At 32.7% G+C, this 14,923-nt stretch overlaps 1 protein-coding gene across 4 annotated transcripts in view; it reads right to left on the bottom strand.

Annotated features, from left to right (window-relative positions):
• Positions 1–14,923, bottom strand: part of GLS (glutaminase) — an 86,784-nt gene that overhangs the window by 41,415 nt on the left and 30,446 nt on the right. For all 4 annotated transcript variants that reach the window (XM_023217732.2, XM_023217736.2, XM_023217749.3 and 1 more), the window contains exons 7-11: positions 14,760–14,818; positions 4,347–4,379; positions 4,203–4,261; positions 783–849; positions 174–224 (exon numbers count right to left, since the gene is read on the bottom strand). In XM_023217732.2, the coding sequence (XP_023073500.1) occupies positions 174–224; positions 783–849; positions 4,203–4,261; positions 4,347–4,379; positions 14,760–14,818 (269 nt within the window). The remainder of the gene's footprint in view (positions 1–173; positions 225–782; positions 850–4,202; positions 4,262–4,346; positions 4,380–14,759; positions 14,819–14,923) is intronic.

Below are 14,923 nucleotides of genomic sequence, written 5' to 3'. Positions count from 1 at the left end.
ATTTTTGTATTTTTAGTAGAGATGGGGTTTCACCATGTTGGCCAGGATGGTCTCGATCTCTTGACCTCATGATCCGTCCACCTTGGCCTCCCAAAGTGCTGGGATTACAGGCGTGAGCCACCGTGCCCAGCCAACACATCCATTTATATATACAATTTATATAATTAAATTACCTGGAAGTAGAAGTCTAATATACCAACCATGTCTGTGCCTTCTGGAAAACACTGAAAAAATAGAAAGGCAATTAAAAATTCAGGCACACAGGAATGCACATAAGTAGAGAAATACATGAAAAATTTCAAATGTACACAAGTGTTTCATTTCAATTAATAAAATAGCATGTAACTTCTAAAAGAGTATAAACATGAAACAAAAAAGCAAAATTTTATCACATCATTTAAGTTTTTAGATACTAGTTTAGCTGACAATGATAAAATGATTCTCGATGTATAAATGAAGTTACTAGACCAGCCACTTAAAAAAATCAAGAGTAGTTAACACTAATCAGGTATTATTATGCTTTTGAAAAATTAGACTAAACCTGAAACAAAATTTGTATTAATAAATAATATTAGTCAAATATTTAAATACTGCCAGATACAAATCAATTTAATAATAACAATAATTTGATAATACTGACTCAAGAGCACTCTGCAAAAACTTCTGCACCTTAAATAGTAATAGGTAGTTGCTTAAAGGCTATTGTTGAATTCTTAGCATACATCTTCAGGTATTTTATTAAATGAATGAAAAATTTGAAAGGGAAACAAAAATTTAAAAACCTTCTTTTCTTTTAAGTAATATCCTATTGCAAAATTTCGATCTCCACTTTCTCTTTCAGACTGAAACCTGGAAGAAGAAAAAAACAAAAAAATTTGCTCTATGTACTTTATTTAAAAGTGTGATTGTTCATAATTTCATTTGTATAGCAATGTACAGCATGAAGAATACTGAACTAAGATTTAGGACTACAGAGTTCCAATTAATTCTGTCAACAGGCTATTTGTGTAGCTTTGGACAAGTCATTTAAGTGGTAATTCTTTCAATTTTCATTTTCTTGGCTATAAAATGAATGAAATGAATCAGGCCCATTCAAGTCTTCATATTTTGTAAACAAAAAGGCTAATTTTAAAATTCTCAAATCTTCTACCATTAAAATACACTGAAAAACTGCAGAATCCTCTGGCTACCCAAAAGTACAATAAGAGTCCATTTTAATTGACATAATCAGGGAACTTGACATAATCATGGAATTTTCACTGAGAATGGGAAACACAAAATGGATCTTGCAGGACTCAATGGACTAACAGATTTCAGGGTACATCAAGACCATCGAGACCATCGAGGCCTAGGCACTGGCAAATTCCATGCAGCATGAACAGTTAGAAAAGTATATGGACAGGGCTCCACTGAAGAATGGCAAATATTCTGATGTAATCAGGAAACAGCACATGGAGAAGTGGGGGAAAACATCAAACAAACGAAGGAGACTGGGACCAAATTATCAAAATCAATAATGCCGAATAATGTAATAGCTCCTTACTACCCACAAAACAAAAGCCTGAGGGCTTTCAAACAAGTTACCTAATCAGATTTACATTTTAGAAAGATAACTGACATCAGTTTGAAAAAGGGGAAAAAGAAGCGATGACTGATCTATTAAGAGAATACTGTAATGAAAGCTACAAAAGCCTGAATTTAGGCAGCTGTGATAGGAATGGAAGGAGAGGTATGATCAAACATGCAAGTAGTTGGATAATCTTCCAACCTGATAAGGAAAAGGAGAGACAGAGTAAAGACTGATACAAAGCCTGAATTTCTAACATAGCCTGAGAGGATGATAATATTAACTGACACAGGGATCTATCTGTAGAGCAAAGAGCAGTTTGGAAAGAATGAATGAGTTTTGATTTAGACAGATTTAATTTGCATTATATTTGAGAATTACCCTACAAGTCTAAAAGGGCTGCCGATACTAGAGGAACTGTGGGTAATGTTCTTTATATCACTGAGGTGGACAGCCCCTTCTAATTGTCCATTTTAACATTTCAAACTCTTATCAATCTGCCATACTTTAAAAAAAAAATCAACATAGTTTAGATAAATGACTAACTAGTCAGCAATTATCAAAGTGACTGACACATAGTTCTTCAACACTATCTCAACTGCCTATTATCTGCCAGATAACATGCATACAGAAATGAACTAGAAGACACAACATTCCATCTAGGTCTTAAGGAGGGCAGAGTCTAATGGTGATTATGGGACAAAGAGAGACATGTAATAAGTTTGATAAAATATGGTAATAGGAGAGCACAGAAAAGAGGCAAGTTGAGATTCATGGAATACTTCCTGGAAAAGATACTTAAGCTGATGAATTAATGTTGGGAAGGCATGCAACCTTACAATGTTTACTCCTGAAATGTAAAGCAAGAAGTGCAAAATAAGAATAGAATAGTAGTATACATGCTAAAACATAATAATATTACAATAATGTTTAACAGAATAATGTTTCTAATGACAAGGAACCAATCAGGCAAATACAAAATGGGAAACATCCACCATACAGCCTGCTGCCTGTTTTTATAAAGTTTTCTAGAACACAGCCTCGTATTGTCTATGGCTGCTTTTCTACTAAACAGCAGAACTGAGAAGTTACAATACAGACAGTATGGTCCATAAACATAAATTATTTACTGTCTGGTCCTTCAAAGAAAAAGTCAGCAACCCCTGGTCTATAAAACAAGCAGCCTGCACTCTTTAAAAATAAAAGCCCATGGCTGGGCACGGTGGCTCATGCCTGTAATCGTAGTACTTTGGGAGGCTGAGACGGGCGGATCACAAGGTCAGGAGATTGAGACCATCCTGGTTCACATGGTAAAACCCCGTCTCTACTAAAAATACAAAAAAATTAGCTGGGCGTAGAGGCGGGCATCTGTAGTCCCAGCTACTCGGGAGGCTGAGGCAGGAGAACGTGTGAACCCAGGAGGCAGAGCTTGCAGTGAGCCGAGACCGCGCCACTGCACTCTGGCCTGGGCAACAGAGCGAGACTCTGTCTCAAAAAATAAATAAATAAATAAATAAAAGCCCATATAAAAATTTTTAAAAGCAAAGATCTAGAGCAGAGGGACTGTTCTAAGTAAAAAGACAAAACAGACATCGTAATAAATACAATGTGAGAACCTTGATTTGTTCCTGAATCTAAAAAATAATAATAAAAGTTGTCAAGACACTTGGGGAAGAGATGGGAACATTTACATATTGATTAATGTCATGATATTTTAAAATTAACATTAATGTTCTTACATGTGTTAATGATATTGTGGTTATGTAGGAGAATGTCCTTATTCGTAGACTGTATGTGCTTTCTTATTCAAGGGTGAGGTATCATGATGTCTACAACTTAATTTGAAATGGTTTAGGGAAAAAAAGTCTATGTACATACATATTTACATATTTGTATTCAGAGGTATACATACATATTTTTATCTATCTAAAGAGACAGAGGTTGAGAAAAAGCAAGTAAGACAAAATATTAGAAAATACAGGCCGGGCGCGGCTCAAGCCTGTAATCCCAGCACTTTGGGAGGCCGAGACAGGCGGATCACGAGGTCAGGAGATCGAGACCATCCTGGCTAACATGGTGAAACCCCGTCTCTACTAAAAAATACAAAAAACTAGCCAGGCGAGGTGGCGCGCGCCTGTAGTCCCAGCTACTTGGGAGGCTGAGACAGGAGAATGGCGGGAACCGGGAGGCGGAGCTTGCAGTGAGCTGAGATCTGGCCACTGCACTCCAGCCTGGGTGACAGAGTGAGACTCCGTCTCAAAAAAAAAAAAAAGAAAATATAAGTAAAATATAAGTAAAAGATTTATTTTTTCAACTTTTCTATAAACTGACAAATTTTAAAATAAAAAATTGGGGTAAAAATCCAGATAGCCTGGAACAGAAATAGAAGAGAGGTAAAACAGGTATTATAAGCAAAGATAAAATTGAATAAGCACCAGTAATTTGACATAAACTTGGGGTCTCTTCTGATTGTATGATTACCTATAAGAAATTTGTCAAAACTATTTAATGTATTTTTAAGTGTTTCTGTCAGGTAATTTAGAAATCATTCATTTCCCTCTAATGAAAAGAGAGCAGATCAATTCTAAATACAATGTGTGTTTTTACGTAACAAAACAGCATTTAAAACACTCACGTGGCATTACTGAATCCAACATATTCATTACCAGCCATCTTATTCAAAAACTGCATGACCTATAAACCAAAATTAGGAATTAGTAATCAAAAAACAAATATATAGAAAATGTGGCATGGAAACTGAATGACATGTTGCACTTACATAGTCAAATTTTTCAGCATTATTTACTCCTTGCTGCAAAAAAATAAGAGACATAAATATGTTAATATAGGTACCACCAGAGTTAAGTTTCAAGCTAATATCAAAATTTCAAACAACTACCGTTATAATACACTGCATTAGTATTTTTAAATCTAGGAAATAGTTCTAAAGTAATTTAACATTTATATAAACTCTTTTACATGTTATTTAATACCCATATGTTGTTGAGATGCATCAGAATTACAAAGGGAATGCTTTATTTTAAGTATATCTTTACCCAACCCAAAGTTACAGAAATTTAACTATAAGTTACCATGAAATTCCCTTATCTTTCATGACAGTACATAATTTTGCTAAAATGTGTTATTTAATCTTATATTTTAAAAAACTTAAAATAAAGTTTCACCCTTCGAAAAGAATTAAGTATATATAAAATATTTCAATTAAGAAAAATCTATTTGTATTTTATTAAATCTTTTAATATTAGAGTTAGAAAAATGAGTTATGCTGCAAAACTAATCTTTTATAATTCCAGTATATGCAAACATTCTGGTTACATTTTACTACTGTAGAGAAAGCTCTATTCTTAATAGCTCTCAATTGTTATAATAATATTTGAACTAAAAAAAATTATATTTCACAGTCTAAAAAATTAGCTTCTATTGTATTTAGCATTATGCCAATTCAGAGTATGGAAGATGTATTGTTTCATCACTTTCATTTCTGACATGTTATCTACTGCAAATGTCAATAGGAAAAACCTATGTAACGTAGATCAGTTCAAGTAGCCAAATGGTTTCATTTTACCTCGGCGAAGTTTACAAAGCAGTAAGTTGTAGATCTGAAATCAAACGTATTAATTGGTGATATGCACCCAAAAGAAACAATACATCTCTAATTTCTAAAATAGGCTTAAAATAAAATAATTTGACAACTAAAGTTTTTAAAACACATTTTTTTTTACTTTACCCTCAAAAAAATCCAAAACATTATACTTTAAAACATTATGGGAGGAAAACCTGTACCAGAGAATTATTTAATTGAATAAAGCCAGGTTCATTCTTTACAAGAGGATTAGAGTGTGGCTGACAATATGTGAAAACCTACAAATCAACTTATTTAAGAAAGATGTGCCATCACATTTATACAATCAGTAGCCAGAAGGAACACCATACTATCTCATCAAAATTAGGCATTAACAAAACTTCAACGAGATTAAGGATAATTTAGTTACAGCCATATTGTAATCACTAGCTGTGTATTTTCTCTTAAGTATCCTTTGACATAATTTTTTCTTTCCTTATAATATACCAGAAATCAAAATGTAGAAATGTAACTCCAAAGCTGTTCAATGAAAAATAATTAAAAGAAGAAATTACCAACTTCATTGAACTGTTGCAGTTGTCAAAATATTCCATAGATCCTAATGCTGTAAAATATGTAACAACATTTAAACCACAAAAACCTTTGTAACCTTAGAAAAAGCACAAAAAAACAACTCTTTTGGAAACGGATGTCAGCATTTGCATTGGGATGTCATATGGATAATTACTGGTTAAACAATCAATGTAAAATAAACAAGTTATGTTGAACTTTCATTCTGTGAACTAAACTGTACCCTATAAAACTCTTACAAGTTGTCTTTGTTGGGCTGTCATGTTTAATATACAAAAATAAAAACCATTCAACTCTAGACTATGGTCACATAATTGGTCTATTTTGTGACTTACTAAATTAAAGCACAATTAAGTTTTGCTCTTATGTTGTTTTTAAGAAACAACTGGTATTTACCAATGTCTAGCATTATACAGTATAACATTTTGGGTACTCAACATTCTCTAAACAGATTATGTAAATAGAGCAAAACAAAATACAGGCATACCTCATTTTATTGAGCTTCACTTCGTTGTGTTTCACAGATACACATTTTTTAAGAAATTGAAGGTTTGTGATAACCCTGCATCAAGTAAATCTACTGGCACCATTTTTCCAACAGTATGTGCTCATTCTACGTCTCTGTGTCACATTTTGATAATTATTACATGTCTTATGGGTATCTGTGATCAGTCATTTTTGCTTACTATTACACTTGTTTTGGGGTGCCACAAGCCATGTCCATGTAAAATGGTAAACTTAAACCTATAAACGTTGTGTATGTTCTGACTGCTTCACTGATTGTCCATTCCCATCTCTCTCCCCCGCCTATTTCTAGACTCAACAATACTGAAAACAGGCCAATTAATAACCCTACTATGGCCTCTAAACGTTCAAGTGAAAGGAAGAGTTGTACAACTCTCACTTTCAAAAAGCTAGAATGATTACTAAGCTTAGTAAGAAAGGCATGTTGAAAGTCAAAACAGACCAAAAGTTGAGCCTCTTGCACCAAACAGCCAAGTTGTAAATGCAAAGTTTCCTTTGCATTTCTTGAAGTTCTTCAAGGTAATTAAAAACGCTACTTCAGTGAACACACGAATGATGGAAAGCAAAACAGCATAACCAGTAACATGGAGAAAGTTTGTGCGGCCTGGATTAAAAAAAAAAAATCAAACTAGCTACAATATCCCTTAGGCCAAGGCCAATCCCTTAGGCTGAGAGAAGTGAGGAAGCTGCAGAAATGGGTTTGCAGCTAGCAGAGGTTGATTAATGAGGTTTAAGGAAAGAAGCCATCTCCATAACATAAAAGAACAAGGTGAAACAACAGCAAGCACTGATGCACAAGGTGCAGCAAGTTATCCAGAAGATCTACCTAACTTCAGTGATGAAGGTGACTACACTAACAACAGATTTTAAATGTAGATGAAACAGCCTTTCATTGAAAGATGACATCTATGACTTTCATAGCCAAAGAGGAGAAGTTAATGTCTGGTTTCAGAGGATAGCCTGACTTGTTAGGGGCTAAGGCAGCTTGTAACCTTAAATTGAAGCCAATGCTCATTCATCATTCCAAAAATCCTGGAGTCCTTAAGAATTAAGCTAAATCTACCCTGCCTGGGCTTATAACAAAGCCTGGATTGGACCACATCGGTTTACAACATTGTTTACTGAATATTTTAAGCCCACTGTTGAAACCTACAGCTCAAAAAAAGATTTTGTTTTTTAATAGAGATGGGAGTCTCACTATATTGAGCAGACTGGTCTTGAACTCCTTGGCTCAAGCAATCCTCTTACCTCAACCTCCCAAAGTGCTGAGATTCCGCCATGACCAGCCAGAAAAAAAAAAAAAAATTTCTTTCAAAATATTACTGTTCACTAACAACACACCTGGTCACCCAGGAGTTCTGATGGAGATGTACAAGGAGCATAATGTTGTTTTCATGCCTGCTAACACAACATCCATTCTGCGGGATCAAGGAGTAATTTCAACTTTCAAGTCTTACTATTTAAGAAACATTGTTCATAAGGCAATAGCTGCAATAATAGTGATTTGTCTGACAGATCTGGGCAAAGTAAATTGAAAATCTTCTGGAAAAGATTCACCATTCTAAATGTCATTAAGAACTTTCATGATCATAGGTGGTCGAAATATCAACATTAACAGGAGTTCAAATGAAGTTGATTCCAATCCTCATGGATGACTGAGGAGTCCAAGCGGAGGAAATAACTACACATGTGATGGAAATATCAAGAGAACTAGAATTGAAAGTAGGGCCTGAAGATATGACTGAATTGCTGCAATCTCATGATAAAACTTGAATGCATGAGGAGTTGCTTCTCATGGGTGAACTAAGAAAGTGGTTTCTTGAGATGAAAACTACTTCTGGTAAAGATGCTCTGAATATCATTGAAATACAACAAAGGATTGAGAACATTCCATAAACTTAGTTCATAAAGCAGTGGCAGGGTTTTTGGAAGATTGACTCCAATTTTGAAAGAAGCTCTACTCTGAATAAAATGCTGTTAAAGAGCATTGCGTGCTACAGAGAAATCTTTCATAAAAGGAAGAATCAATTGATGTGGCAACTTTATTGTTGTCTTATTTTAAGCAATTGCCACAGCCACCCCCATCTTCAGCAACCACCACCCTTATCAGTCAGTAATCATCAACATCAAGACAAGACCTTCTACCAGCAAAAAGATTAGAACTCACTGAAGGCTCAGATGCTCCTTAGCATTTCTTACCTATAAAATTTTTTTTACTTAAGGTATTCACACTGGTATTTTTTTTTTTAGATGCAATACTACTGCACACTTACTAGATTATAGTATAAACAAAACTTTTGTATGCATTGGTTAATAAAAAAATTAGTATGATGTGCTTTTTTGCAATCTTCACTTTAGTTAGGTGATCTGCAATATCTCTGAGGTATGCCTGTATTGAATAAGTGCATTGACTAAAGAATGTTTCTCCCCAAAACTTCTCCCATTTAAATGTAAAGGCATTTGATTATTATTTGTTCATATAATTTACCCTGGAAATGGCATTTAACTTAAGTCAATAAAATATATCTGCTTATGTATCTCTTGGAAAGACTTCATGTACCCCAAGGATTGATGAGATCTAATAATCATTAACATGTCACATTAATTCTGAAAAAGTTACAGTAAAAAGTTTATTTGCAAAGCTCTTAGGAAAAGCACATGCCTACATATACAAAAGAGAGTAAACCACCCCCAATGCAAAATCAAAACTAAAAATGATAAAAACCCATTATCTTCATCATTATGAAGTAGTGGGGTGAGTTGGGTGGAAAAACAGATGTTAACAAAAATAAAAGCTGGGCATGCATATATGAGAGCTGGTCATACTCGTCTATTTTATATATGTTTGAATTTTTTCCACAATAAAAAATTAAAGGAAAAATATGTATTTGCTAATAATTTCCCACACTAATTTGCAAGATTTTCCTTTTGAGTATTTTTCTTTCCCATTTGAAACAGTCATCGATTTTTAGTTCATGTATCAGTGGATCTCTTCTATTGCTAGAATGAACTCAGGACTAATTCTCTTCCTATTTTTAATTTTTACAGATGTGTGAATTGAGAAACTTTGCTTATAATAGATAAGTACACTGAAATTTTAAAAGTTTTATTATAGCAATGTTACTCAGTTCTTTACATGCCTCCAGCTAATTACATGCCAAAAGTCATACAGTACTCTATCCTCAAAAATTATGCTAATGCTCTTATTTACCAACAACTTACTTAGATTCTCTTTCGATTTTGTTGAAACCAAAGAACTGGAAACAACCTAGTATACAATAGGACTTATTACCAGTCATTACAATGGTTCACCTTCCTTAACAACACTGACTCTAATATTTCAAAATGTCCTCTTTTGCTGGTGGGCTGAGGTTTTTACAACCTGAAGCTGTGCACTGTACTAAAATTTGAAAGACATGAGAACTATGTCTTTCTTTTGGAAAATAGGAGGACACCTGGACTAAAGGCAGATTAATTTTTTAAAAGGTGCATATAGAAACAGATTTTGAAACTGACTTATCTTAAAACTATCAATGCCCCTTTATTCCTTGGAAAGAATTCCAAGTATGGAATCCAAAGATATGTTTATCCCAGTTTGAAGATCACTGTATGAGCATCATTAGATATTGTATTATTTTTGAAAAAGTTATAATCATTTGTAGTAAATAGAGTAGAAACATTTTTAAAATAAACCAAATTGGAAGAAATATACTTATCAAAATTTCTAATCCACTCACCAAATGATTTTAAAAAAACAAACCCATATGGGTTGTTTGAAAAGGGTAACCAGATACTGATACTAGAAAACTATACAAATTTTTCTGTAAATATGCCTGTCAAGTTACAGAATTTACATTCCTTTGAAGAATACTACATGAATGAAAATTTGATAAAGCACCACTGAGTTTTAATGTTACCTATTAAAAAATTAATGTAACTATATTGCAGTGTTTTTATACAGTTTTTTACAACATATTTATGAATTGATTCATGTATTATACTTTACAACACAGGTGAAAAATACTGTTAACAAGGACATCTGTCAATAAATTTAATACTAAAATGGCTCATTTAAAGTCAATGCATCAATCAGAGTTATTTTGTAAGTATCGCACTTTATTCCATTCATAAAGTATGGAGGTGCAAGCCAATTAAAAATTAGACATCACAGAGGAAAAGGCAAAAAGAGGTAACTAAAAATGATTTTATGAAATATTCTTAATTTAATCTTATGATTGAAAATGGTTTAAAGCTAAAGAGTATTGGGAAAATAAAAAATAAGACACTCCAGGTAAAAAAGAATGTTTTTCTAGATCTAGTATTTTCATAGATTAACCCTAAAAATAAAGTTAACAAAACAATTTTTAGTTGACAATAAATGCTCTACCTTTCACTTAAAAAAAAAAAAAAGCTAAAGCATAAACTGATATAAACGTGAAGTACATAAACCAATATAATCCTGTCTTCTGAAAGTTGCCAGCCCAAGGCATCATGCATTACTCTCAGAGTCACAAACCACTCTTATAAGCAAACCATGTCTTATAAGCATACCTAACAGGCTATTGCTAACACGACCAAATTGAACATTACATACACATTAACTAAGCTTGTCTTGATTTTCAATGAGTATGATTACAAATTGTTTAAAGAAAAAAACCCTAATTTTTAAAATTCAAAAATACTTTTGATTAAAAAGAAAACTGAGCTTCTTTAAATGACAAAAACTGGAAACTACCACTAGAATGAGGCATGCCAAGTAGAGTGGCTCATGCCTGTCATCCCAGCATTTCGGGAGGCTAAACTGGGAGGATCACGTTAGGCCAGGAGTTGGGGACCAGCCTGGGCAACATGGCAAGACCCCATCTTTATAAAGAATTAGCCCTGCATGGTGGCATGTGCCTGTGGTCTCAGCTATTCTGGAGCCTGAGGTGGCAGGATCACTTGAGCACAGGAATTTGAGGCTGCAGTGGGCTATGACTATACCACTGCACTTAGACTGGGCAACAGAGAGACACCTTCTCTCTAAAAAACAAAAAACTCTAAGAGGTAAAAACACAGAAGACAGTGTAACTTTTACTATTTCTAACATGAAAAAGCATAATTGTGTGGCAATTATTTTGCAGTATGTTGTCCTCATTTTCCTATCTTAAGTTACCACCAGATCTTAACTTTTAAACTAAAACTAGGTGAAATTTTCACCAGTGAAAAGACAAAAAATAAAAATGTAAGGATACTGCTATGTCATATAAAAATAAATGTTTCCTTCAAATTTATTTTTATTCTTTCCTTTTAATCAAGCAATCACACATTATCACCATCCCAAATAAAACAGATTACAACAAAAAGTATTCCTTTAAAGTTAGTAGCTATCAGAGACGAGAGGAAGTATAGTACCCTTATGATTTTAAAAATTATGTGCATTTTAAGTATAAAATTACATTTGTTTTTAAAAAGGTATTTACCTATATAGCTTTGTTTAAAATTTTAAATATTGTAGTTTTCCTATAAGCTTAGTAGTTAAGAATTTATGCAACAGGCTCCTTCTGTCCAAATTCTCCTTTTTTCCACAATCTGCTAATCCTTTTGAACATTTGCTCTGCCTCTTCCCCCATTTCCTGAGGATCACCACCAATCCTACAAGGAAAAAATATCAATACTACAAAATTATGAAATCAAGAGTCTTACTAAAGACTCTACTTAATTTTGGGGTGGGGAAGTAACATGAAGAAAATGATTTTAATGGCACCATGATAAATTCCTGAATTTTGAAAGAAAAAAAAAATCACAAATAGTCTTAATGTCATCAATTAAAAGAGCTAAAAACAGAATTCACCTCTAGTAGGCATGAAGTATCCGTGGCTTTGGGTACTCAGATGCAAGCACCTTGGAAAAGGGCCTGTTTCTTTACTGACTAACGTCCAAAGAATGACTACATAACATTTGCTATCAAATGAGATACAACTTTTAAACCAATAAATTGCTATCGTTTGAACCAGTTCAAATTCAGAAAATAGTACTTCTGCATTTTGGACAATATAACTATGCTAATTAAAATTAAAGATGTCATCAAGAGAAATAGCAAACACCTAGGTTAAATATGGCAGAGTGAATTGTATTAACAGCAAATTGAATATCAGGAGATTTAGTTCAAGTCCAATTCTACTGCTGTTACAACCTTGCCAGGTTCTCAGCTTCCTCAGTTATATAAAGTAAGAGAACTGCGTTTGACAATGTTTAAGCCCTTTTGGCTATGGTTTTATTACCTAAATTTCAAACTAATACCAATTTATAAATACAATGTGATCATACAATTTGCAGAGATCACATTATAGATATTTATATGAATTTAATCCTTTCCCTAAAAGATTCTAAGAAAAATATTACACATTACGGGGAATTCAATTTTACATAGGGTTACATTAGGCTTTCCTCTCCAAGATTTATATGAACTTCACTTAAAAGAAAAAAAAAAGCACTTGAGACACACATGCTAAAAACAAAACAAAAACTCAGGAGAAAGTGACCTTAAATATAAACCATATCCTGAAGCCTCATTTCCAACTTTGCCAATAGATTTAAATTTTTATGAAAACTACTGATCAAATTTGTAGGTACAAGATGACTCAATTAAATTTTTGCACTGTTGAACACTGAACCACACTTATGTTGTACGCATCTTTTAACTTTGTTTCTAATTGCTCATACTAAAATGTAACTCAATATACAGTTTATGGTTCATGACTAAACATGGCAAGTGAAACTAATGAAATGATAATGTGATATGATAACCAGATATGCAATTCCCACATGCAGCATTTCGGTGTAGTCTGTTAAACCCATGAATCATTAAATGAAAGATTTTTAACTATGTGCAGTTAAGGAAGTCTTCTATTAATTATTTACATAAACCCCTTTTTGAGACTATGCATACTGTATGTTAATTTCTCTCCAGTTTAAGAGTTCTTAAACTAGGATCCATGGATCAGCCTCCAAGAGTAGTGAACACCTGGAAGTTTACATAAAATTATAGTATGTGGATATTTTTCTGGGAAGAAACAATTTTGGTGTTTTTCTCATCAAGCATTATAGTAACTTTCCTTATTTCTAATTTAAGTTACTTGTTCAAATCTAAGCAATTATTAATGAGGCTTTTCTCTCATCACAACATTTATTAATTTTCTTATAAGGATCCATTTACTTTTGCATATCCCATACTACGAAGTAAGCTACCTAAAGGTGGGACTGTGCCTTGCAAATAATCGCATTTTCAAGTTTCTTTCACCTCAAACTGACAGCTTTCTCCATAGCCTATTACAATTAGTTACATTTTAAAAACACTAGGCTATAATATCTACTTCATTAGAGTTATAAGAATCAAATGCGCCAATACTTTCAAAGAATTTGCCTTGAAGTAACAAGTAAACACATAGATTCTTAAGATACTAGCCTTCTATTTTTAAAGCTTTTTCTCACAGATATAAAACTCTTAAAAGAAAGGATTTCTAGTATACAAATTCGATGAAGTTTTGTGAACTGGGCCAAGGGTATAATTTATACTCAAATATCCTTCATGTAACCAGGGTACCTCATCCACAGTAAAGCATTTACAAAGCCATGTAGTTATGCTTTCCTCTAACTTGGAATAGATAGGCACAGATTTACCAAAAAAGTATACAAATGTTCCAAACATAAATAAAATTTATTTAAATATAAATAAAATTTATAATTAGAAATTAAAAATCTGAAACATCTAAAATCATGATAGATTTGAAAATCTATTACACAAGAACCATTTTCAAATACTTATTTTAAAATACTAGATCTTCCAATTATTAAGGCAAACCAAACACTAAAAAAAAAAAAAAAAAAAAAAAACCCTCACAATGCAAATTTCAAAGCATAAGAAAATATAACTTAATAATTGGAATAAGCCTTATTTGTTTTAATTATGGCATGATTTAAGTAAAGCCAAATGAAACAAATTCCAATAAAAATTGTGATTTCAGCTCTTGAGAGTATCAAAGACTTGAGAAAATTTGAGGGTAAATGTAGTTTGTCTTAAGTACTAGAACATTTGTTCCTACATATACTAATAACAAACATACAGTAAAATTGCCTTTAATTCTACTTGTAACTGTTTATTCTAGAAGAGTCAAAAGGAAACGAAAGGAAAATTACTGAAACTTAAAAAAAAAAAATTTAAAAAAAACCCTCTATGCCTTTCTTCAACAGACTTTAAATATTTTCCAGATCTTCAAGTCAAGAGTAAATAATTGTTGGAATTTATAATGAGTCATCTGTTTTTAATTTTGCCTTGAAATGACTACATCATTCATTTTGAAATAAAGATCCTAACTCTATACCATAAGACAATTTCTTAACACCAAGAGAAAATTTTAAACGATTCTACATAAATAATCCCAGATTCATCTTTATGCCTTAGCTATTAAAAAAAAAAGTTTACTAGGTTAAAATGCAACATCAACATTTTACCTTTATTAGTGAAGTCACAACAATTGCTCCAGCATTTACCATAGGATTATGTGGTTTATCTGTAAAATATAAAAGCAATACCATTATTTCAAATACTTAAGCACTTGAGTAATATTACTATATTAAAAATAACCTTGGGAAAAGCACAGCTAACGTAAACTCAA

This window comes from Piliocolobus tephrosceles, chromosome 11 (genome assembly GCF_002776525.5).
Source record: "Piliocolobus tephrosceles isolate RC106 chromosome 11, ASM277652v3, whole genome shotgun sequence".
In the NCBI taxonomy this organism is placed as follows: Eukaryota; Metazoa; Chordata; class Mammalia; order Primates; family Cercopithecidae; genus Piliocolobus; species Piliocolobus tephrosceles.
The sequence above is the reverse complement of the archived record's forward strand: the minus strand, read 5'-3'. Positions and strand labels throughout refer to the sequence as shown.